This window comes from Hemitrygon akajei, chromosome 19 (assembly GCF_048418815.1).
Source record: "Hemitrygon akajei chromosome 19, sHemAka1.3, whole genome shotgun sequence".
Classification (NCBI taxonomy): Eukaryota; Metazoa; Chordata; class Chondrichthyes; order Myliobatiformes; family Dasyatidae; genus Hemitrygon; species Hemitrygon akajei.
The window spans coordinates 8,819,394-8,845,017 of NC_133142.1; the positions used below are offsets into that span (position 1 = coordinate 8,819,394).

The following is a 25,624-nucleotide window of genomic DNA, read 5'->3' on the forward strand; positions in this document are numbered from 1 at the left end:
TCAAGAAAACAAAAGGATTTTGTGGAATCATTATTATTTGAGTGTGATCATACCAGAACTGCAATTTCTCTTCATTCCTTTACAAAACTTCAATTTCCTCAATGAAAATTAATCACCAGTTATGGAAAGGGAAGTTGGTGTTTGCAGCAAAAAAAATGTCAATTCCAGAGATCAGTAAATGTGTAAACACTTCAAAAGTGTAAACAGATGTTAAAAAAGAACTTCAATACTATGCACTACTGAACAAAAATGAAGTCATGGAGCCACTTAGCAAAGTGCACAATAGGCAAATGTGGCAACGATACATGTTAGATAATGGAAAACAGAAAATTATAGATTCAGCAAGTCAAATCCACAATGATCCTGCACTCATTCAGCGATACAGCATGCTACCAGGCCCTTCTGGCCCATCGAGGATGTGCTACCTAATTAAACTCATGAGACCAATTAACCTACCAACCCACACATCTTTGGAATGTTGGAGGAAACAGGAGCACCTGGAGGAAACCCACACGGTCACGGGGAGAAGATATAAACTTCATACAGACAGAAGCAGGAATTGAACACAGCTTTCTGGCACTTTAACAGCATTACGATTGCTATGCTATCGTGATGCCGTTCATTTTGTCTCCTCTCACCAATTCCTCACAAATTGTGAAAACAAATTCAACCATTGGAGAAGTCTCAGGAGATAAAGAAGAAAGAGAATGCACCTCAGAGAGACTTTACATGGAGTAGTGGCAAAATGGTTATCTTATCGCCAATGTAATCTATCCAAAATGCAGTTTCAATTCTGAAAAGAAAGATGTTCTTTCTTACACCCTTAACAACCCTTATGTCTTTGTTCCCAGTTGTGGGCGAGCCATATATATCTGGAACCAAATATGAAAGCAGCACAAGTCTGCTGGAAACAGCTGCATCGATAACATTGCTTGACATTGGTTTTGATGTTGTTATGTACGTAAATATGTGACAAGAATTTGAAATTCACATTCCCAAGTCAGGATGTTAGCCTGGAATGGATGAAGCCAACTCACAATAACATTTGCTCAACTCTTCTCTATTCCCACCCAGCCCCTCCCCAATCAGAAGATACAAAATCTTGAAAGATCTAACTCCAATCTCAAAGTCAGCTTCTATCCCACTGTTATAACACTATTAAACAGTCCCATAAGTACACCAATATAGAGTCTTGACCTCATGATCCACTTTATTATGGCCTTACACCTTATTGTCTCTGCATTACCTTATTTTGCATTGTTTTCCCTTGCACTGTCTATATGGATTGTGCACAAAACTGTTTCCACTATACCTTAGTACATGGGATCTAACTGACCAATTTAAATAACCATTGAGGGTATCAATTTCAGTGTGACCTATTAAGATCAGTTTAAATAATAACAAACCACATTATGTACCACAAAACATTTTTTATTTATGAAGTTACGCACAGGAACACAGAGGTATTTGACATTGCAAATAGTATGGAATGTTCATGAAATATTTAAAATAAATAGATATCTGTAAATGCTTTCCTCAAGCACCACCGTAGGAAATGCCCATTCCGTCTGTCTTCTGCTGACGAGCACCCACCATACTGGGTCCACGAATGTCAAGACCAAGAAACGGATCAGTTGATATTCTGACTACAATAAAAACCATTCACAACAGCTGCATTACCCTTTTCTACTTTATTCATTATTGTCATCTCTTATTTCTTTAATAATAGTTATTAAATTTTGAAGTCCAAAAATATAGCCAGTGTCCTGCCCTTCATGAACTACACTGTCTTCACCAAAATACTTGCAAGTCATATGAGCAAAGTCGATCATGCGGACATCAACCATGCTGCTGGCAGAGTTCGAATAAGCATAAGCGCCTGCACACTCATCGGCTGACTCTTCAGAAAGGTCTGAGTATTCAGAATCAGAATCCAACGCTGACTCTTTGCCATCATAAATGATAAGCAGGGAACTAGAATAGAAACGATAGGACTCCCGCTTTTCTAATACAGATTTGAGTTCAGACAGTTTTTTAAGAACAGGTTCAAAAAGGTCCCTGCGTAAGTACTTTCCATTATTAAAATATTGGTAAAGTGCATCTTTAAATCCTTGTACAGAAAGTTTCCTTCCATGGTATTTGTTCATAAACATAAGTTGGCCAGAGTCCAGTTGATAAACCTAAAGAGAAAATAAAGACAATGCATATTAATGACTTATTAATTATTGGCTTTTAAAAAGACAATTTGAGAAAAAGTTTCAAATAGAATAATCAACCCCTGAGGAAAACTTACATTCTGGAATCTAAAGCAGTTTTAAAAAGGTACAAATATTTGAACACCACTATCCAGCTTTTGACAGGTGCAATGCTAATCAATTCAAATATAGTGGATCTCTGTTCATTGTGGTTACAATATGTCTTTAGCTGAGATGTCAATTAGGCTTCTTGAACTACACCCTGTCCTCGTTATATGCGGGGATACATTCCGCGCAGTCGACACATAGTATGGAAATGCATAATGTGAATAATTATTTAAATAGAGAAAACAGGGATGCGTTCTGGAGGGCTTCCTAAATAGGTTTTATCTGTAACTTACGTAAGTGCTTTTTGGCACACGCTTCCAAAAACGCCCGGTCTCGTCTGCATTAAACACCTGCTTTGGTGTGATGCCTAACTCAGCTATCATAGCCCGCAACTGTAGCGTTCAGCAGGTTCATGGTCAGCACTAGCTTGCTCACTACACACAGCTAAGTTGTGAAGCCTGTGACGATTAACAAACTTAGCAAACCATATCACCTGAAACTTCCTCACTAGCCTCTGAACAAAAGCGACCATAAATTTCCAAAGCTTTCACACGAAGATGATCGGGACTGAGTGTTGTTTTTTTCTTTGTTTCATGCTCAATGTACAAACTCAACATTCTCTCCATTTTGTCATAATCGGATTATGCACTTTGGTAACAATCTTTGAAGACACTTATGATGAATCAATCACTGCACTTTTTATTTTCTCAGCATTTTTCTTTATGTTTCTGATCGTGGACTCACCCAGGCCGAAGTAGCATCCCAGAGCTGTGTTACCTTCACCTGACGCAGCCATGTTTATAATTTCCAACTTTTTTTCAAGTGTTAAAGCAGTTCTCTGCCACTTGGCTGATGGCCCAGGACTTGACATAAGACGCTTAGGAGGCATAGTTAAATATTTCAAGCACAAAATCAGTGCACCGTAGGTAATAGCAACAAAAGTTTAAGAGTGCAAGATCGCACATCCACACACTGCCTAAACTAATGTGAGACTGGCGGGACTGAGACTGTGTGGTGTGCGCACGTGACTTGTACTGGTGGGAAAGTGGTGCTTCTCGTCCCAACAGCCTCGCATAACTGTGAGTTTTGGATGCATTTAAGGAGAAGCTGGTAGAAATAGGTTTGACGCACAACTGTGAATCTGCATTGTCTGAAGATGCATTTAACGAGGATAGGGTGTACATTATAATGACCCATTCCACAATTAATAGTACTAGAGTCCAAAGGAAGAATGCAGTGATTGCCTGGTTAAAATTATTTCTGATCTAAAATTCCACAACTGCACATTATACATATTATAGTTACATTAAGAGAACAGAGTACAGAGACCCAACATTACATGCCAGACTTTAAAGCTGCTTACTATCAATTTCGACAGCATGTTAACATTCTATCCTTTCAACAAATTAAAAACAAGCACTTTGCTGAAAGAATGCAAAGTATCTTTTAAAGGCAGTATGAATCTTCTTAAAGAAACAAGGTTGAATTGAACACAAGTACCAAAACTAAAACACTACAGTTGCAGTTTTTAAGCAAGCTGTTCACAAATTGGGTGTGTTTGAGAAACCAGCAACACTGTGCAATTGAATACATTTCCAACAAATTTCATACAAATTAATTTTTCTCTTGGACAAGATCGAGAAATGCACAGACACATTAACTGGCTGGTTACTCAATTGTTTCACTCGGTGGTTTTAAAAGGGATCCCAGATTTCTGTCAATGTTGATAAATTGAGTGTCATAATTGTGCTCCGATATTCAAACTTAAAAGCACAGATCAAACCTAAGTAGTTGGCAATGAATCAAGACCCAGGTTCTCACAGGGGCTATCAATATGTGAAAGGGAATCTCATGCAATCAGAAATGGTTGAAAAGAAGCTACAAGTCCTCCTTTCCAATCATCTCCTGCTTTCAGCAATGCAGCTATCTACATCACAAAATCTCCTTACTCCCTCACCTACTCCTTTTAATATACAGCTCAGGTATAGCATTCAGTATACATACCTGCATTCCACAGACTCGGACACCAATAACAGCTGAAGTGCTTTGCTGACATTTACGGATTTGATTAGCTTTCTTTTCCTCAGAAGCATCATCTCCATGCTGGCGTGTTCCCATTTTTAAGTCCAGAACACATGGAACTTCATACCGGGAGGTTAAATTCTCCAGTAAAATAAATTCTGACAATGATGTTAAGGCTATACACAAATTTTCAGGACAGTTAGTTAAAATTTATCAGGCCTGTGTTGAATTTCCAACTACAACAGAGAAATTGTTATGTTTTAAGCATAATTAAATTAGCCTTTCGTTGTACTAAATTAGTAAGCAATTTAATTGCTTAAACTGACAATTTTTCAATTTCATAAACATACACTAGTTCCACATAGGTAAATTACTGAGAAAATGCAGTTCAATTTACTAAGCAATCAAAATCATTTAAATCATATCTACAAAATAAAATGTTCTATTTCCTTAACTCTTATCTGGCAGCTCTTCTTACCTGCCTAAGAATTAATGTTTAATGAATTTGCAGATGACACAAATTTGCGATGTTGGTGGCAAGGAAATTTGTATAAGTGTACAGCAGATCAGCTAAGTTGGATAAAGCATTAGCAGATAGAGTTAACCCCAACAAGCGAAAGTGGTTTATTTTGGGAAATCAAATAGGGTTTGGACACACAGAACAATTTTTAGGGAACTAAGGAATGGTGATGAATAGAGGGGAAGAAAAAATATTTTTAAAAAGATATTGCTTCTCTATTAGCTTTCCAGTAACTGAAGGCAGGGAGACTATAGTAGACTATCACAGCAGTTTTATTCCCTTACTGCAACCAACTGATTTAATACCTCCCAATTAACCTTCACTTAACCTTGCCCCAATTTAAGTACCTGGCTTTATTAAGAGTGCACATGATTGATGCGAAAAAAAATATTCAAACATTTTTCAGAAAAGGAATCTGATATCCATGTATACTGTAAAGCAATGAAATTAATGTCAGCCTTGCAAATGAAAGAAAGCAGTGCATGACTTCCTATGTCACGTTGAATCTCCAAATGAAATTCCTAAAATGAGGGACCAAGAAAAAGGAAATAATAAACAGCACACTTGCACAGATAAACACCATGTATACTCATATACACGAGAAGGATGCAAGAGTACTCTTGGCCCTTATGCCACAATGATGAAAAGGATACTGTATTGGTTTCTGTGTTTAGCATTATCCTTCATACGCTTCAACTGTTGCTGGTGACACTTCATGCTCCAAGGGTTATGCTTTACTTTCCCAGACTTCATTTCAATACTATAAAACAACACCTCTGACTTCTTTGATTCAAATTCCTCATCTAGTTTATGGCTAAAAAAACAAAACAATATGACTGTTAAATTCAGTGTCAACTTAACAGAGGTGGAAAAATTTAAAATATCAAGGATTTCAAGGCTCTCTTGTTCAAAATGTTCAAAACATTTACTTAAGCAAAAATATTTTTCTATGTAAAACCAAATTCAAATTACAATTGTATTGGAGAAAAGCAGAAGTCAAAGCATTGCATTTTTAATAAATGAATCAGATGACAATGAAAAAAATAATGACCAGTTTGTTCAACTTAAATATTCAAGTACAAACTTGTGGTGAAGAACTAAGACACGACTTGTTCATCTGGAAATAGTTTCTACCACAACTCACAAGAACCAGCAAAACAGACAAGCTGTTCTAGTCTAACTCAAAGAATCAAATTTAAATAAATAGGTTTTCTAAAACCTTTGTTCTTTGTAAAATGACAAATTTTCCATTTATTGCACATACAAGGACTAAGGAGATAAAACCCCACAATTAAAAATAATACATTTTAATTGAATTGAATTTATTTCATTTACAGACACAGGATGGGGAAGACTCTTTCAGCCCAATGAGTCGTGCCACCCAGCGACCCACTTATATAACCCTAACCTATTTAAAGGACAATTTATAATGACCAATTAACCCATTAACTGTGGGAGGAACCAGAGCACCCAGAGGAAATCCACTCATTTAAGCAGAGAGAATGTACAAACTCTTTACAGATGGAGCTGGAACTGATCTCCGACACTCTTGAGCTGTAAAAGCATCAGGCTAACCACTCCACTACGGTAAAATTAAAAGACAGTGAATTGCAATTAAACCAACCTTTTCATTTTATCTTCTTTCCTGTGTTGCCTGACCCGCTCTTTGCTGTAATTATCATTTTCTAGTAACACGGGTTTCTTATTACTCCATTTTATTAGCTTATTTTTAGGTTCACATTCGGAGTTATCTACATTTTCCAAATCGGCTTGGTCCCCCGTTAGTGGGTAGGCGATTAAGCACAGATTTCCTTCTTCATCTTCCTCAAAGCTTACAGAAACAACACCTACAAGAAGAACAGAAAAGCCAACAGCTGTCAGATGGGCAGAAATCAGCAATTAAAAACCTTAGCAGCTAAATTAGTCACTTGATTGTACAGAGTAACAGCAACAACAAAACAGCCTGTTTGCTTACCCAAGCCTTCAGTTTTTTAATGCAGTTGCGCCGTCTCTCAACCTAACAAATATCAAAGCAAAAACTAGACAGACATCTTCGTAACCTGGAAAAATATAAACTTCCAGTTTATAGACACCCACCCCAAACACTACACATACATCAGCATGTAATAAAATAGATAGGAGTCAATAAAACAAGAGAGACGAATAGACTTGAGGAAGTTGTTTATTGGAATTGGTTATTTTTGTGCAATTTATTGAATAAATGTATGCAATAGAGCAACATGAAAAATACTACTTCATCCAAATCTTGGAGGCCAATGAACCACAGCTTTCCAATTATGAAACAGAGCACAGCAATGCACATCATAAAGCCAAATAGTAAGAGGCTGCTGCAGAATAGTGAATACAAAGCTTGCTGCAACATTTTGACAACAGTGAATACAGAATCCTGTAAAATCTTGTCAAACTTGGGCGAACTGCATTTACGAGACAGACAAAACAGCACATAATCCCCTATACAAACCCTGTAACTCAACATACAATTACAAAATTGAGTGAAAAAATGTATTACATTGCAATTATGAAAAAGGTTAGCAATTATTTTTCCATTTACTGTCCTGCACTTCATTTTAGAAGCAGTGAAATTGTACCACCAAACCCCCACAGTCAATGACCTGTGCAGGCTTCTTTGCAAGTTCATTGAAGAGGCCTATTAGTAAATCTGAGGCCAGTCTTTGGTTTGGCTCAATGAGTTAAAGAATTTGGTTCAGCTGTTGTTTGACTGCTGCTTCAATCATAACATTGTCTCTTTTTTTGAGCATTCCAACAGCAGTCTGAATGGGTCTTTGTCATCCTGCACGACTGCCAGACAGAGCATTCTGGATGAAGGAACCCGCAGTTCAGAGCCTTTAGCAGCTGGCCATTGGAGTAAACATCAAGAATGGACCTAACCGGGGACTGGCGGAACCCAGGTTGTCCCTCAGACAGGCAGGGTTAACTAAGGGAAGCATGGACAAGGACTAGGGCTTTATCCTGGAAAACAAACATGGAGCAAAGTCCCACCTTCTGCCAAAGCATAACACAAAACATCCCTAGATTCACATTAAGCATATTTTACACATTAAATTATTGCAAAACTTAAGCAGTTGCTAAAAAAGTGCCGTTATCTTTAAAAAAACATTATTCACTGCAAAATTAAAGCCGTATGTCTTTCTAAAAATATACATCTTCATCTTTCACATCAAAGCATTCCGATGAGTGTTATGATTAACATAATTACTGTTAAGGTAAAATACTATTAACCACATTCCAGAACTGAACTTAACCTAATTATATTAATTTACTGTGCCAAATATGAACATAAACTAATCTGTGAACATATTTCCTCTAAAATTTGTGAACATTACTTTCTTTCCTCTTAAATTAAAACTGCATGAGATTGCAACATCCAGATGTTGTCACTTACTGTACTAGGAACTTCCCCAACTACAGCCTACAATGGAACTGGCCGACTCACACACCCTGGTGGAGCTAGTTGTTCCAGTCGGTCCTGTTCTAGATGAAAGGCGGCAGACTGCTGCTTTTCCAGCTTTTACCTCAACTTTAAAAAGCCTGCTAAAGCCTACTGAAATCGTTAGAGAGAGAAAAGCTCCAGCGGTTTCATTTACAATTCATTTTTTAAAAACCATAACAATTTTGCAAAACTGCTAAGTCTTTACATTTAAAATCTACTTCATAATCAAGATCAAAGCCTAAGTACTTTAAATATTTAACATTTTCTTCACCTTGGATGAACTTACCTCCATCAGCAGACCCACTAAAGTATAGAAGAATACAGGCTATTCATTCGTCACGCAACTACACTGCGATCTAGCTGGCAAGTGGACCCCACCTGTCAGATCACGGCTTTCATCTGATAAAATTTGAAACAAAAACAAGAAACAAATTTTCTTTGTCCCCACCCTCCCAAAGTACCCCAACACGACAGCAGATTTGTACAACAGTAAAGGAAAGAACGTCTCCATAGAAGATGTGTGTCACATACCTTTATACTGAGGTGTAAACCGGCGCATCTCTGGAGGCAGTGTCTCATAAAATTGGTGTTCTCGTTGAATAAGGGGTTTGCAAATGGTCTTGTCATTGAAGCGAAGAACACAAGAATGTCCTCCAACCTGATGAACAAATGGCTCTAGGAGGACTCCTTTTGCATAACTCTCCACTTCCATTGCCCCTAGCGCTGGGCTCATCCTTAAAGCACATTAGACAACTCAAAAACAGCAGGTCGTGTGAAGTCTGACTAGAAGCTGAAGTTTCTTTTCCCAAAAGATCGCCAATATAAGGTTCCTGCAACAGCAATAGAATTCCCCGGGATTAGATTCAACGGCAAGCCAAAACAATTTCTCCTTGAAGCAAGCCAGGCAAGCATTCCAGTAAGCGATCTCTTAGTAAACTGCAATACAACTGAGCTGAACTACAGGGAAGGGCAATGAAACACAGAACAAAAAAACCCACCGAACCAATTATATTCTTCCTACGTCACAAAGTGTGACCAATTGACTGCCATTTACTTTCAGTGGGAAGGCGGTGGCAGCAAGCCAAATAGGGAACAAGGGGGTGGAGAAAATAGAACACTGCTGCTCTCAGCTGGCTTGCATCAACTTCACAGCATTTCCTTATTGTGGCGGGACCAAAGGGCAACGTTAATGCACACCACAGATTTAAATGCAACAGCGTCCAATCTTTTTAGTCAAGATTTAAAGTTTTAAAAATGTAGCTCATGCTAAAAGATTACTTATTCATTGGGTCATTTCTCAAAATCAGGAACTTAAAAGAATAAGTGCCTAATATTTCAAGAGTAAGAAGACAACCACTGTAAAAGCAATTTTGTGTATTTCATAACCTCCTAAATAAGAATGACACATAAGAATACACAAGAGACTGTAAAGGCTAATTCAAGCTGAATAGAACTTAATGAGAATCTGTTGCTTTAATATTCTGCATGGAAAGCTTCACTACCTTTTAAGTAGAGAATTTTATTAATCTTCATGTTACAGGTGATAAAAACAGAATGAGGAGAGAGAACAAAACCTAGTTATTTTTTAAACCTATTTTTCAATTATTGGGAACTATTTTCAGTAGCTAAACTCAGTTTGGCTTTACATTAGAATACATGTATTGGTAATGCTGCCTTTGCCGAGCGGTTGCTATAACTAATCAGCTGGTGGTAGCTTTAATTTTACTCAAGGTATACCAAAAGGTTATAGCTAGAATAAAAATTAAGGAGTGCAGTCATTCTCTCTGAGGTTTGAAGACATTCAACAAGTCAAGCAATGTGATGTTTGCTATTCTGGAGGAAGATTAGAAAATATACAAATAACTTGATCCCAACAAGGGTTCTACAATCAAGGTGTTCAGTTTGTATGAGTAACAAATATGCACAAACGTCAGGGGTTCCTAACCTTTTTTATGCCATGGAATTTTATCATTAACTGAGGGGTCTGTGGACCTCAGGTTGGAAACCCCTGAATGATTTACAGTTCTTTTTTTTCTGAAGGGTTGAGTGCAAAGAACAAAAGAGCCAACACTCCACTTTGGAAGGACAAAGTACAATAAACTTTTAGAATTCAGATCCAACTAAAGTCCAAGAAAAAAGATTTCAGAACTGATATTCCAAGCATAAATGGCGCCATCTGCTGAGTCACAACTATCCAAAGTCAGTGAACGCAAATTTCATTGAAATACATTTCTTATGCCTACAAGCATAATGTCGTAGCAGAAAAATCAAGAGCACATTGCATGCATTCCTTAACGAAATTAAAGCAATTCTTCAGCCACAATTTCATAGAATCAGCACAGATTGGGCCATCTTTCTCATGCCAGCTGTGACACCTGCTATTCTAATTGTTTGTCTGTACTAGACCTATACCCCTCCAAGTGTATGTTCAGAATCCATTATAGCATTGTCATTGTATCTGCCTCCCACCAACCCCTTTGGCAGCTCGTTCCAAATACCACCAGCCTTCTGTTCCTTCCAGCACTAGACATTGACACACCACTAAAAAGACTATTTATCCTATCTATTCTCTACTGAAAATATTAAAGAATAAAAACTGAGCAAACAAATTTAGGAAAACACCCATTTTGCAAGATAACGTGGGCAAAGCAACTGAAAATACCGCACTGCGCATAAAATGCAAACAATCTGGCAGTTGTCTGTTCTACTCTTAACACTGGGAAGCAAATTACATCAGTCAACATTCTCCAAATAAAACAGGTGTGATATCTTTATCCAGATAAGCTCTTTATTGAGATGGAGAAAATGGTTCTGCACAGGTTAAAAGGCCATAATATTTACCGTACAGTGACTGTACAGAATAATTAAGTATCAAGTTGGCAGAAGGGATGGGGGTGGAAAAACTGTATGGACATCAAAACCAAAACATTCAAGTCCACATGGAGTTTAGATCACATCAATCTACCTCATTATGACCTTGCACCTTAATGTCTACCTACACTGCACTCTCACTGTAGCTGTTGCACTTTGTTAGTGTTTTACCTTGTATTATCTCAGGGAACTGTGTAATGAATTGATCTGTATGAACAGTATGCAAGACAATCGCTTCTCTGTATCTTGGTACATGTGACAATAATAACTCAAACCCAATTCTAAGTTACTTATTTATTGAGGGAAGATTTCCAGAATTCAAATCAAACACTGGAGTAGCTTTAAATGAATGCCGAATATGGTTATAGTTCATGGATTTAGGAAGGAACATTGCATTCCTTTAACAGTTTTACGAATTATGATACTTCAAATGCTATTCAAATTACTGTCCCTATGGTCAGTAAATGGCATTTCCCAAAAAAGCATTGTTGCACTGAGGAACCTTCAGATACAAGATTGCAGCACAAGGGGACTGGGTCGTAAAGAAGTTGTACGATATGCTTGATTTCATCAGCAGGGCATCATGTATAAAGTTGAGAGGTCATACAAAGCTTTGGTTAGGCAACCTTTGAAGTACTGTGCATAGTTCTAGTTGCAATACTATTGGAAGGACATGGAGATTTTAGAGAGGATGCATAAAAAGTTCACCAGTAGACTGCCTGGCCTGGGGGTACTGACTACAAGGAGCTGTAAGACAGACCTGGATTTTCTTTGGAGCATTGGAGCCTGAAGGGTGATTTGAATGAAGTACATGAGAGGCAACAATAGGGTAGATAGTCAGGGTGGAAATTTCAAATACTAGATGGCACAGAGTTTAGGTGAAGGAGACAGGGGAAAAGAGTTAAGGGGATTTGTGATGCTATTTGTGCTTTTTTTTAAAACACAAAGGGTCTGGCAGGTGCCTGGAATGTGCTGTTAGGGGAATTCGTAGAGGCAGATAGGAGTAGTTTAGATTGGCACAGACATGGTGGGCTGAAGGGCTTGTTTCTGTGTTGTACTATTTATGTTAATTACCCCTCTAATGTCCATCTGCCTCTTTAAAGATTCCTCAACATCCAGCTTTCAAGATAATGCACACTATGCAAATGAATGTGAATTAATTTTGCCTTTTAGTAAGATATCCCTCTATTTTCTGATCCTAGAAAAAGTAGTTTTACTCTGGAACTGTTGCAAATATATTGAGTATTAATTTCACTATTATTATTTGAATCTGTAACTTAGCATTAAAGGAAGGAGACTTGGAAATGTCCTTTGTGAAAGGTAACTATCTTTCCAGTGTCTGTAGATGATTAGCAAATAATTGAACTTAAAGTATCAAATACCATGAAGAAATACAAAACATCTCTGCAAGCCTTTGAGAACACAGCAACATTTATCACCAACTCTTCATCTGTCAATTTTATAAACACAAGAGGTTCCTTTCCTCCATGCACCAAATTGTTTTCTATTTTTAATACTTTTCATGTTATCTAATGGAACAGTTGAGTCCTATTACCTACGAACAGCCAAACCTCAAACTCATTCATCCCCACCAAGGGTTAACTAAAAGTGGGAATGCAGAAACAGAGTAAGCAATACAGGACTTTCCATAAAAATAACCCAATTTACCCTGTAAATAATCTAACCTGAAGCCTGCTAAACCAGCTTTCCTACATGTGATGATTAAAACAGCAAAGTATAGGGAAAAACATTTTTGAAAACACAAGTCCTAAATTTGTAGTACTGTAATGGAAAATTAAAATCCATAAATTGAACAGGACCACTTTCTTAGAAGCAGCGATTAGCACAAATGGCTTAATTTAAGGTACTTTATAGATTAAAGTGTGGTGCGTGATTTGTATAACACAATGGTTCATTACTTTTCTTCAGTTAATCAAGCAACTGGCATCAAAACATTTCCCACAGTAACAGCACCTGAAAAAGCAGTTTAATAATGAAATGCAGGTGAGCTAATGTAACTGTGAACATGAAGTGTTACATTTTGAATACACACAGAGTAGGCCACGTTCTGCTGGAAATTGTCTAGTTTTATGACAAACTGTAGGTATTCACTGTAAACAGGAGCAAATATGTATGTCATCAAGTCTCGAATTTATTGAGAGAGGGCAGAAGATTATATTTGACTAACTCAAGATATTTTTAGTGAAGTAACATAAATCTGAATCTTGTGTTCCAATATGAAATGTTAACTGTTTACCTTCCATGAGCAGCTATGCATGCTGAGTATTTACAGAACTGTTTAAAATTTGTAGAAAATGAAAGGGATAATGGACAGCAGTGATTGATCCAAGGATGACCTTGCTCCCCTCACCCCCAGACCCCATATACACTGTGAAAAGGATACAAGCTGGCAGAATGGGCAGATGACAAAATGAATTGAGTGAAATGTGAAGTGGAGCATTTAACAGCAGGAAAGGGATTATGAAAGAAACTGAAAAAAATTAAGATAATGGAAGAGAAAACAGAACAAGGAACAGTACAACAGAGTACAGGCCCTTCAGGCCACAATGCTGTGCTGACCAATATAAACCTACTCCACAATCAATCTAACCCTTCCCCTCCTACATCTTTCATACATCTATGTACCTATCTAAGTCTGTTAAATGTACCTATGGTATCAACTTCTACTACCAAGCCCAGCAGAAGGATTAAGATTTCAAGTACACTTCTTGGAAGTATGATGAATGGTGATTCAACTGCACCTTTCAAGAAAAAATGGATTATTATTTGATATCAAAATATTGCAGAATAGAGGTAATCAGCCAGGGTTATGTGACTAGTTTACAACATAAAAGGCACCTTTCTGCCATGCAATCAATTTAGGAGAACAGCTACACCCATGATAGGTTTTGAACAGTTAAAGGTACCTTCATTGCATGGATAGTTTATGACTCTCAATATATTTGTCTATATATAGGACAACTAATTTTTTAAAATAAAATGCTTCATTTTGGAACTATATATCAGTAGATGTAATATCCATATCAACTGCTCAGAAACATGTAGCTTGTGACAAATATATTAGTGTATGCATTCCCTCAGCCTATTAAAAGCAATGAAAACTTATCTAAAATAACAAGATATCTTAAGGTTCATTCTGCACCTAGAACAGCTAAACAAACTTTAAATTTACAGAGACATGGGGGAAAATATAGATTACAGATAGCTATATTTTTTCTGGAATATTCAGTTTTAAGTTTTACATTGTTTTTGATTACAATGCCTAAACTGAAGTTACATCAGAACACTCCAAAACTACAAAAACACCAATCGACGGAAGTGTGGCAGCTGCAAAGCAAACTGCCAAACTGAAAGCAAATTGATTTTCTTATTAGAAGCACCAAACAAACCACATCACAATGGAATAGAAGTGGATTTTAATGCCAAATAAAAATCACATGCACAAAACAAGCTAAAAGCTCAGTCAAGAACCCAAGTCATCAAATCCATACATAAAGAGATGGAATATTTCCCCTATTTGTGTTCTATTTGCTGAAATAGACATTTTGATATTGCACATCCTCCAACACACCATTCAAATGGACAGATAAAAGCAATAAGCAAACAAACTGATGATCAAATCTTCAGGTTTTCCATTATGCCATGAGTGTCAAGGGTGCCTGGATTTTTGATAGTTCACTGGTGCCAAACACCTGACAAAGTTCACTGTTGAGCAAAGCTCTTACCATCCAAGTCTAGACCTTCAAAGGGTCCCTGGAAAGACTGATTATACAAATCAGACTGCAGTTTATATTACAAACAGGAGCTGCAGCAGAGAGAGAGAGGTCAAGTCAGTAGCCTATAATTACAGAATCTCTCAAACTCTGGGAACAAAATCATTTAATTTTGTTAAATAATAAGCTACAGGTGTTTTACTCAAATCAACTTTTCATTAGATCAGGGTACTTAACCTGGAGTACATGAACCCCTTTGGCGGGGCAGGGTGTCTGAACTTGGATGGGAATAATTTTATATCTTTAATTTCACTAACCTCAAACTGAAATTTAACATTTCCTTCAATAAAGAATTAGGCAACAAACCAGAGCAGAATTAACAGTACCTGTGACTTTGACCCCAATAGAAATCACAGATATTTTCATATCACATTACAGTTGTTACAAGTATCTCAAAATATCGTACTAATCTTCACCAATTCAAAATTATGGTAGTCATCAGACATGCCTCCAGATCGAACATGCTCACAGTCTTTCTGTCTGCAGACCCCCATGCGACATAGCTGGCCAACTATCAGGCATCGCTGTGATAAGGGTCCAACATGACGTGTGTTGCTTTGTCCACCCCAGTTTAATGCTCTTATTCAAGCTAAGCGACAATTAAGACAGATTAAGTCTTTAAAAATAAAAATTAGTTTTAACTTGCCTATATTTTAAATATAGTCTTGTTATATAATGTGTTAAAAAAGCATATATATTACAAATGTTTTTTTAATATTTTGATTACAGTATTTCAATATAATTAGTTTCTTTTGTAATCCTATATACTTGATTTTATATATTTAAATACACTATTATGAGAAGGGGTCGTTCATAGGCTTCACTGGACTGCCAAAGGGGCCCAAGGCATTTAAAAAAAAGGTTAAGATGGTTCAGAAATCCAACTTATCTAGAAATATCAAATTTATCTAGAACTTTGTTTCTCTACATCCACTAAAAATATAGGTTAAGGAAACTAAATAAAGTGTAATTTTAATGCTTAAACATAACTGTTCCAGGTAATATTTAACATTAGGAACCCCCAAGACCAATTTGGATGGCTGAACTAAAATGACTAAACATTTGAGCTTTGAAAAAAACAATCTTAACACTGAAGTTTTAGTTTTCACTACCACTATTACTTATGCACAGATACAAAGAAGCAGTTCCCTGCCTCAACTTTAAACCTAAATGACAGTGCATAAAATTAATTACTAATAGAACCAGGCACTATTGTATTACTTAACTCAATAGCCAAGAAAACATATATTGTAAATTAATAAAATAATCAGCTAATTAACAAGTGAAAGCAAAATTATAAAAGTTGATTCCACCTGAGATTTCTTTCAAGGAAATGCATATAAGCATAATTATACCAGTTCAGCATTTTTGAAGAATTGTACAAACACAGCTGGTAAAAAAATGCTTATTCTGTAATCCAAGAATAACAAAAACAAAAGCAGTAGCTGAACATATAAAATAAAGCAAAAATGCCACCAGCACTCCACGGATTGATCAGCATGTCTGGAGAGAATTCATGATTCAGGCCAATGCTTTCATCAGAACTAAATAAGGTTAGAAAATCAACAGATATTACAAGACAAGGATGAATAAATAACATGTGGATGTATGGGCAAACGAGTGACATATTGGTGAAGGAATGTTAATCACAGCGAACCTTCTAGAAGAATGGTCAAGGAGAACAAGATTAAGAAAGAAACAAAAAAGATCAATGGTGAAATACGAAATGCCACATTTGTTAATATGACTAATCCTCAATTTATGGAGAGGATTTGTTCCTAGAAATGTTTCATTAACGAAGTTTTGTCAATCGGAAAGACTGCAGTAATTGCATCATGCCCATTTCAGCATAGTGTACCCTCATGCTATCCTTAACAGTGAAAAATAAATTCACAAGTTGAAAATAAGACCCCAAAACTCAGAAGTGAAAAACTGTAAACTATGTAAATTAAGGAATTATTGCACTTATCCGGTGCTAGGCTCCAGTTCTTTGAGTGGATAATGTATCTACTGAGAGGTTTGAGCTAAAAATTTCCCTGCATTTTAAGCAAATGTAGACATGCTGCAATCTACAGCTCAGCAGTGCAAGAGTACCAAGGTTTTTTTATTTAAAGATTCTGCTCAACTTCGACAATTCTAATTTGCTAGCAGGCATAACAGGTGCTTACAACAAAGCTGTAAGCTACAAGTAGATTACAGTGATTAAATATAAAATTAAGGATAGTGAACCAGGAGAAAAACTAAGAAAACAGTATAATCTCCAGTCTCTCCAATGCATTCATTGGAAATAAACATTAATGTAAAAAAAAATCAGGTAGTTGAACAAAGCGACAGAAGGAATGAAACCAGACCAATCACATGGAATTACAAATTCATCTACTGAGCACAATATTTAAAATTTCCACAGCGCAATTTCTAATCAAGTCAAATGTTACCGCAAAACTCATGGAATTTAAATTGGTTTTAATGAGTATTTTGAACTTGGTACTAATATAAATTCAATCTACACACAAGTGGATAGGAGTATCAATAGAAATAGCCAGAAGTCTGGAAAATTTGCCAGTCCAGTACCAAAGTCCTGAGAGTGCCAGGTCATCAGAATTATTCTGCATTTTCATCTAAAGCTCAATCAAGAATGATTTCCACTATAAATACAATATTGTTTCAACTCTCACTGTTTAAAATCAATTTAAAGGATTATACCTTTCAAACTCTTGAGTTTTGCTCACTGCAGTTTCAAACATTCAGGCTTGGAGATACCAGAAACAGCCGTCAGTGAAAATGAAAAAGGAACCATGAAGAGTTTGAAGGCATCAACAATCATCTTGAATGTTACAATTAATACAAAGATTGATGATGCCACAATTTCTAACTAGCGTCAGTTGCGTGCACTTGTGTGGCCATTAGACACTACACTGTGCTTACAGCGAACAGTTTTAAAATACTGTCAGTTGTGCGTGCTGATGTTGGTATTCATTTGGGCCGACCAACATCAATGTAGAAAGCAGTGATTTTTTTGACACTACTTCATGCTGGAAGGCAATTATTTCCACCAAGCTGATTTTGTTCATTTACAGTCAAAAGAACACAGCAGCATACACTGGATGAATTCCTCCATCAATTAACTATAAGGAACTAATAGCTTTATAGTACTGTAATGATAGAAATATTGTTCTAATTTGTTCTGTAATTCATTTAAATACATAGCTTGTTACTCAATTAAATGTAGTTTGCCTTTTTAAAAATTATTTCAGTGGAATTTCGGCTAATTGGGGCAGCCACTCAATTGTGCCAAATTGTACTGGTCCAGATTAACTGCAATCCACTGTATTCAGGGTTTTAAAATATTCTAGCTAAACTAAATATCTTAATCTGGATATGTAACATATATAACCAACAGTGCATGAAACAACCACTGAGTACAGGCTTCAATTTAAATTATGCATAACCACAAGTATACAGCTTTCAAAGGCAGCACCACAAGATTATTTGATCTTAATGATATTCTTCTCTACAATAGGAATTTATAACTTAGTATCAAAAGATCAATGACAAACTGAAGATTTTATATTATGTATTATTTAAGTTACTTGTTAGCAACAAAAGAAGCCATTTAACAATTTGCAACCAATTAGCCACATCATCACCAACTCTGGTGTTTGATATACAGCTAAAAGTTCTATTGCTAGAATTTCAAACAAATGTCAAACAACTTAAAATAGTATTTTAAAAGAGGCCCTTGGTGAAGAATAAAATGGCAAATAATACTTCCATGCTGATTTCATCAACAGGTACAAAAGCAGTTGAGTAGATCAATTTGAAAGAAAATGTGTAAGTACATGCATAACCAATGATTTCTAGGACTTAACACTGTGAGCATTTTGTAGATTTCAAGTGAAAACTGAACTTTGCACTTGGGTTGCATTAAGAACATCAGTAAATGTACACTGATGGATCTACAGCAGAAGCTGAGAACATATTTATTTCTCCGATTCTCAAAAGCTGAATGTATTTCCCATTTCAAATGCTAACTTTCACAAAATGAACTCAACTTCCTTCTTGTACCATGAATATGCACCAGTCAAAACCTGCTCCTGACTGCTTATCCCTTTTACATTAGAAGGAAAGCAAATTTTGTCAAATTCAAACTATAAGCTTGTATGGAATTACCAAATTACCCATGTTTAACAACTTCAGAAAGTGAAAATTCCGCCAGTCAGGTATTTCTAAGTGTAAAAAACAGATGTGAATTTTTATAGTGAAAAATCACTCTATACCCAACAGTTCCTACGACAGAAATAGAATCAAATAACTACACCATCTCAATAACAAACAGCGACACAAAAATTGTGAATAAATTCAATGCAATTTCCCATACAAGGTAGCTGGATTAGATACACAACATTAGCAAAATCATATGCAGCTCAGTTTCTACAAGCTGTACATTGAATATACTGCCATCTCATTCAAATTCATTTCTTTCATTCCATATCGATACATGCCATTAAAAAAAGCAGTGACATTTGAGTAGGTTCCAACACCACCCATCAACCATCTCTGCTTTGGGTCTATATTCAGTATGAAATTTTGCTCCAAAACAGAAATATATTTATTGAACAAAAAGAAAAAAGCTGCAGAAACTGTACAGGGATCTGGTCTTGATGGTAAATCTTGATTAGGTAATAAGATTCTGAACTGATCTGCCAAGGCATATTAATGGAAGGAATCCAGATTAAGTAAAAACATTGCATTTCAAAGTGAATGCTTATAATTATGAACAATTATAAATTCTACACACAATTGTGAATAAAAAAAAGCTATTTGCTTTTACCAAATGAAATTCAAGCTTCACAATACATTGCTTTGAATGATAACGCAAATTAACAATGTACCAAATTCAGCAATGCATGGCTGACCTACACCTACATTTGATTTCAACAGATCAATCAAACTTTAATTGCTAAATGGCATTGGAAATTGCCAAGACAGACTGAATTTAATTTTAGATGTATCCATTCAAATCCAGATTTCATTTGTGTAAGACTTCAATAGCAACCAACCTATTTACTGCAGTTTATTTGCATTGCTATAGAATGATGTAGTTAATTCAGAAAGATCCATAAAAGTAATGTCACTCTGTCTTCCACATTTTGTGCATCACCAATTATCCAAATTCACCCCAGCTCACAAATGGAAATGTACGTAACGAAATATGCTAGCCCACATTTTTCTATCATTGTCAGCAATTGCATGCACTTGAAACAGCTCGACAACTGCTATTGTGGATTTTATCATAACTATATTGATAGGTTCCAACAAAAACCTTTGTGTTATAACTGTGATTAGAAAGTGTTAAAAACAATTTAAAATCACATTTTAAATGCATGCAACTGCTGACAATGATATAAAAAAAAAAGTAAACCATCACTTTTAAGCATAAAATGATAAAGTTGTGGAATTCTGAAATATTTTGCGATTGCTCTCAGAGTGGAAATAAAGGAAGCCTTTCCTGGTTGCTGCCTATGACTAGTGGTGTTCCACTAGTGTTGGTGTTGAGAGTACTTCTTTTTACATTGTATATCAATTGATGGCTTTGTAGCCAAATTTTGGAACAATACAAAGATAGGTGGAGGGGATGGTGGTGTTGAGGAAAAAGGGAATCTGCAGGACTTAGACACATTAGGAGAATGGGCAAAGAAGTGGCAAATGGAATATAGAGTAGGAAAGCGTATGCGTGTATACTTTGGTAGAAGGAATAGAGGCACAGACTATTTTCTAAACTGAAAGAAAATTCAAAAATTGTATTTACAAAGGAACTTGGGAGTCCTTGCACAGGATTCCCAAAAATAAATTTTGCAGGTTGAGTTCATAAAGGAAGGCAAATGCAATGACCGCATTCAAGAGGACTAGAATACAAAAGCAAGGATTCTCGACTTCCTAACCGAAAGATCACAATCTGTGCGGATTGGTGACAACATTTACTCCTCGCTGATGATCAACACTGGTGCACTTCAGGGGTGTGTGCTTAGCCCTCTATATACCCAAGACTGTGTGGCTCAAATGTCTATAAGTTTGCTGATACCACCATTGTTGGTAGAATCTCAGGTGGTGACAAGAGGGCATACAGGAGTGAGATATGCCAACTAGTGAAGTGGTGTCGCAGCAAAAACCTTTCACTCAACATCAGTAACATGAAAGAGCTGATTGTGGACTTACACCATAAGATATGGAAGCAGAAGTAGGCCATTCGGCCCATTGAGTCTGCTCCGCCATTTACTCACGGGCTGATCCAATTCTTCCAGTCATCCACACTCCCCGCCTTCACTCCATACCCTTTGATGCCCTGGCTAATCAAGAACCTATTTCTGCCTTAAATACACCCAATGACTTGGCCTCCACCACCAATCGTGGTAACAAATTCCACAGATTTACCACCATTTGATTAAAGTAATTTCTCTGCATCTCAGTTCTAAATGGACGTCCTTCAATCCTGAAGTCGCACCCCCTTGTCCTGGACTCCCCTACCACGTGAAATAACTTTGCCTTATATGTTCAGGCCTTTTAACATTTGGAATGTTTCTATGAGATCCCCCCCATCATTCTCCTGAACTCCAGGGAATACAGCCCAAGAGCTGCCAGACGTTCTTCATACTGTAACCCTTTCATTCCTGGAATCATTCTTGCGAATCTTCTCTGAACCCTCTCCAATGTCAGTATATCCTTTCTAAAATAAAAAACTGCACACAATACTCCAGGTGTGGTATCACAAGTGCCTGATAGAGCCTCAACATCACATCCCCATTCTTATATTCTATACCTCTAGAAATGAATGCCAACATTGCATTCATCTTCTTCATAACCAACTCAACCTGGAGGTTAACCTTTAGGGCATCTTACACAAGGACTCCCAAGTCCCTTTGCTCCTCTGCATTTTGAATTCTCTTCCCATCAAAATAATAGTCTGCCCGTTTATTTCTTCCACCAAAGTGCATGACCATACATTTTCCAACATTGCATTTCATTTGCCACTTCTTTGCCCATTCCCCTAAACTACCTAAGTCTCTCTGCACGCTGTTTCCTCAACACTATTCGCTCCTTCATCTATCTTTGTATCATCAGCAAATTTAGTCACAAATCCATTAATACCATAGTCCAAATCATTGACATACATCGTAAAAAGCAGCGGTCCCAACAACTACCCCTGTGGAACTTCTCTGGGCCAGCCAGAATAGGATCCCTTTATTTCCACTCTCTGTTTTCTCTGCCGACCAGTCAATGCTCCACTCATGCTAGTAACTTCAAGGAGCGATGTCTCAGAAAGGGAGTGTTCATTATTAGGGACCTCCAGCACCCAGGGCATGCCCTTTTCTCACTGTTACCATCAGGTAGGAGGTACAGAAGCCTGAAGGCACACACTCAGCAATTCAGGAACAGCTTCATCCCCTCAGCCATCCAATTCCTAAATGGATATTGAACCCTTGTTCACTACCTCACTTTTTAATATATTATTTGTGTTTTTGCACTATTTTTAATCTATACAATATACATATACTGTAATTGATTGATTTATTATATAATTATTTTATTTTGTTTTTTCTTCTATATTTAGGAGAGTGGGCAAAGAAATGGCAGATGAGATACAATGTTGAGAAATGTGCGGTTGTACATTTTGGAAGAAGAAACAATCAGGCAGATTATTATTTAGATGGGGAGAAAATTCAAAAATCGGAAGTGCAAAGGGACTTGGGGGTCCTAGTGCAGGATACCCTAAAGGTTAACCAACAGGTTGGGTCGGCAGTAAGGAAAGCAAATGCTATGTTGGCATTCATTTCAAGAGGAGTAGTGTATAAGAGTAAGGAGGTGTTGATGAGGCTCTATGGGGCACTGGTGAGACCCCATTTGGAATACTGTGTGCAGTTTTGGGCCCCCTATCTTAGAAAGGATGTGCTGATGTTGGAAAGAGTTCAGAGAAGATTCACGAGGATAATTCCTGGAATGCAGGGACTAACATATGAGGAGTGTTTGTCGGCTCTTAGATTGTATTCATTAGAGTATAGAAGAATGAATGGTCTAGAAACAGGACATTTGACCCAACTGCCAATGCCAACAACGATTCCCATCTAATTTGATCCTATTGTCCATTACAATATGCAACATCTCCATGTAGCACTTTCACTATGTCTATAAATGTCTAGTTTTAAAGAAATTTATTCAAGTATCACTAATATAGAAAGATCTCTTGAAGTCAATGCAACTTTAAAATATTCAAAGTTAGTCAAAGTACACACAAAAATGTTCCAATTCTACCCGTATTCCAAAAACACATTTTAAACTTTTTTCTGGATCAAATCAAATGCAGAAGTACAAACACATGTTCAGCAGAAAAACGGTCAGTGCTAAGCACGAAACTGCAGTTTGTTTCCTTTCTTGGGAGACTTAGAACTGCTACTTCCTTTTGAATATATTTTGCAAAGCTCACCAACACCTCTAAAGAAATTTGGCACTCTCCATCAACCGTTACCAAATTTCATTGACACACCACAGAAAGCAGTCTATGAAGATGCATAGCAGCTTGATACACCAGCTGCTCTGCATGTGACAGCAACAAACTTCAGGGAACTGTGGACACAGCTCAGCACATCAGAAACCTGCTTCCCCTCTATGATCGCTATACTTCTTGCTGCTTCAGTAAAACTGCGAGCATAATCAAAACCCCCACCCATCCCAGACATTCTCTTCTCCCTTCTGCTATCAGACAAAAGATACAAAACTCTGTAAAGCAAGTACCATCAGACCCAAAGACACTTCCTACCCCTATGTCATAATACCTCACAAGCTACCTTGTTATGATCATGCACATGATTGTTTACATGCACTGGAGTGATTTAGGAACAGTTTCTTCCCCTCTGCCATGCAACTCCTAAACTGACATTGAACCCATGAACACTACCTCACTTTTATTTTTATATATATTGTTGTTGCACTATTTTTAATCATATATATCTTACTGTAATTGATTTACTTATTTATTCTTCTATATTATCATGTATTGTATTGTACTGCTGTTGCTACATTAACAAATTTCACGACACATGCCGGTAATAATAAACCTGATTCTCAGTTTGTGTAAGCTGTTAAACCTGATTCTGCATTGTTATTGTTTTATCTGTTCTATCTAGATGTACTATGTAATGTACCCTATGAACCGTACACAAGATACTGTATTGTAGTACATGTGGAAGCAAAAACCAAAAGAAAAACTTCACTATATTGCTCTCTTTGCATTTATTTATACAGTATTGTGCAAAAATCTTACACATATAACTAGAGTTAAGAATTTTGCGAAGTACTATATTTGTCAACGTGGAATGGAGAGCAAGTTTGAAAATCAAAGGATGTTGAGAATGGCGAAAGTGCAGCCGGCATGGGAGGGATGTGAGACAGGTGGCAGGGAAGGAGTGCCAGCGGTGGGGGTGGCTCAGAGACACCAGGCAATGTCAGTTGATTCTAAACAATTTATTGATTAGTACAGAATGTCTCTCTCTGGTGCTTCCTACTAATCCCCCCTCTTTCCCTTTTCCCAACCATGTTACCCCTCTCACTGCTCCTTCCCACTCAGTCAACAACAGAGACCCACATCAGAATCAGGTTTATCACTCATGTCATGAAATTTGTTATTTGTTATTTTTTTTTCAACAGCAGTACAATGCAAAAGTCAGGCACCTTAGCTACATGTGCCTAAGACCTTTGCACAATAATAAACCAATTCTAATGAAAAATTTTGGTTCCAAATTTTTGAAATAGGTCATAGAAAGTTAACACGAGTGAATCTGCAGATGCTGGAAATAAATAAAAAAAACACGAAATGCTGGCAGAACTCAGCAGGCCAGACAGCATCTATGGGAGGAGGTAATAACGACGTTTCGGGCCGAAACCCTTCATCAGGAGTGAAGTAACATGGGATGGTCGAGGGGGGATAAGAAGTGGGGGGAGGGATAAAGTAGAGAGCTGGGAAGTGATAGGCTGGAAGGAAATGGGCTGGGGGAAGGTGGAGAATTATGGGAAATAAAAGAGAAAGAAAGATCGGGCTGGGGGGAGAGATTATAGTGAGGGGGGAAAGGAGAGAGAAAGAGAACCAAACTAAAATAATAGATAGGGATGGGGGTAAGGGTGGGGGGCAGGGGTATCAACGGAGGTCAGCTACTTACGTGTGGCCTCATCTTGACGGTAGAGGTGGCCATGGACAGACATGTCGGAGTGGGAGTGGTCTGTGGAATTGAAGTGTGTGGCCACAGGGAGATCCCTCCACTGCTGGAGGACTGAGCGCCGGTGTTCGGCGAAATGGTCTCCCAGTCTGCGGCAGGTCTCCCCATTGTATAAATGGCCACATTGGGAGCACCAGATACAGCATATCACCCCAGTTGACTCTCAGGTGAAGTGGTGCCTCAGCTGAAAGGATTGTCTGGGGCCTGGGATGATGGTGAGGGGAGAAGTGTGGGGGCAGGTGTAGCACTTCTTCTGTTTGCAGGGATGAGTGCCCGGAGGGAGGTCCGTGGGGAGGGATGGGGGGGATGAATGGACAAGGGAGTCACCTAGGGAGCGATCCCTGCGGAAAGCTGAGAATGGGGGGGAAGGGGAAGAT

General features: G+C 37.4%; 1 protein-coding gene across 3 annotated transcripts in view; it reads right to left on the reverse strand.

The window, feature by feature from the left end:
* Window positions 1-1,410: 1,410 nt before the first annotated feature.
* ip6k2b (inositol hexakisphosphate kinase 2b) overlaps window positions 1,411-25,624 on the reverse strand; it is a 29,666-nt gene continuing 5,452 nt past the window's right edge. For all 3 annotated transcript variants that reach the window (XM_073072046.1, XM_073072048.1, XM_073072047.1), the window contains exons 2-6: window positions 8,849-9,147; window positions 6,470-6,692; window positions 5,499-5,659; window positions 4,308-4,483; window positions 1,411-2,180 (exon numbers count right to left, since the gene is read on the reverse strand). In XM_073072046.1, coding sequence (XP_072928147.1) covers window positions 1,692-2,180; window positions 4,308-4,483; window positions 5,499-5,659; window positions 6,470-6,692; window positions 8,849-9,050 — 1,251 coding nt within the window. In that variant the 5' untranslated portion in view covers window positions 9,051-9,147 and the 3' untranslated portion in view covers window positions 1,411-1,691. The remainder of the gene's footprint in view (window positions 2,181-4,307; window positions 4,484-5,498; window positions 5,660-6,469; window positions 6,693-8,848; window positions 9,148-25,624) is intronic.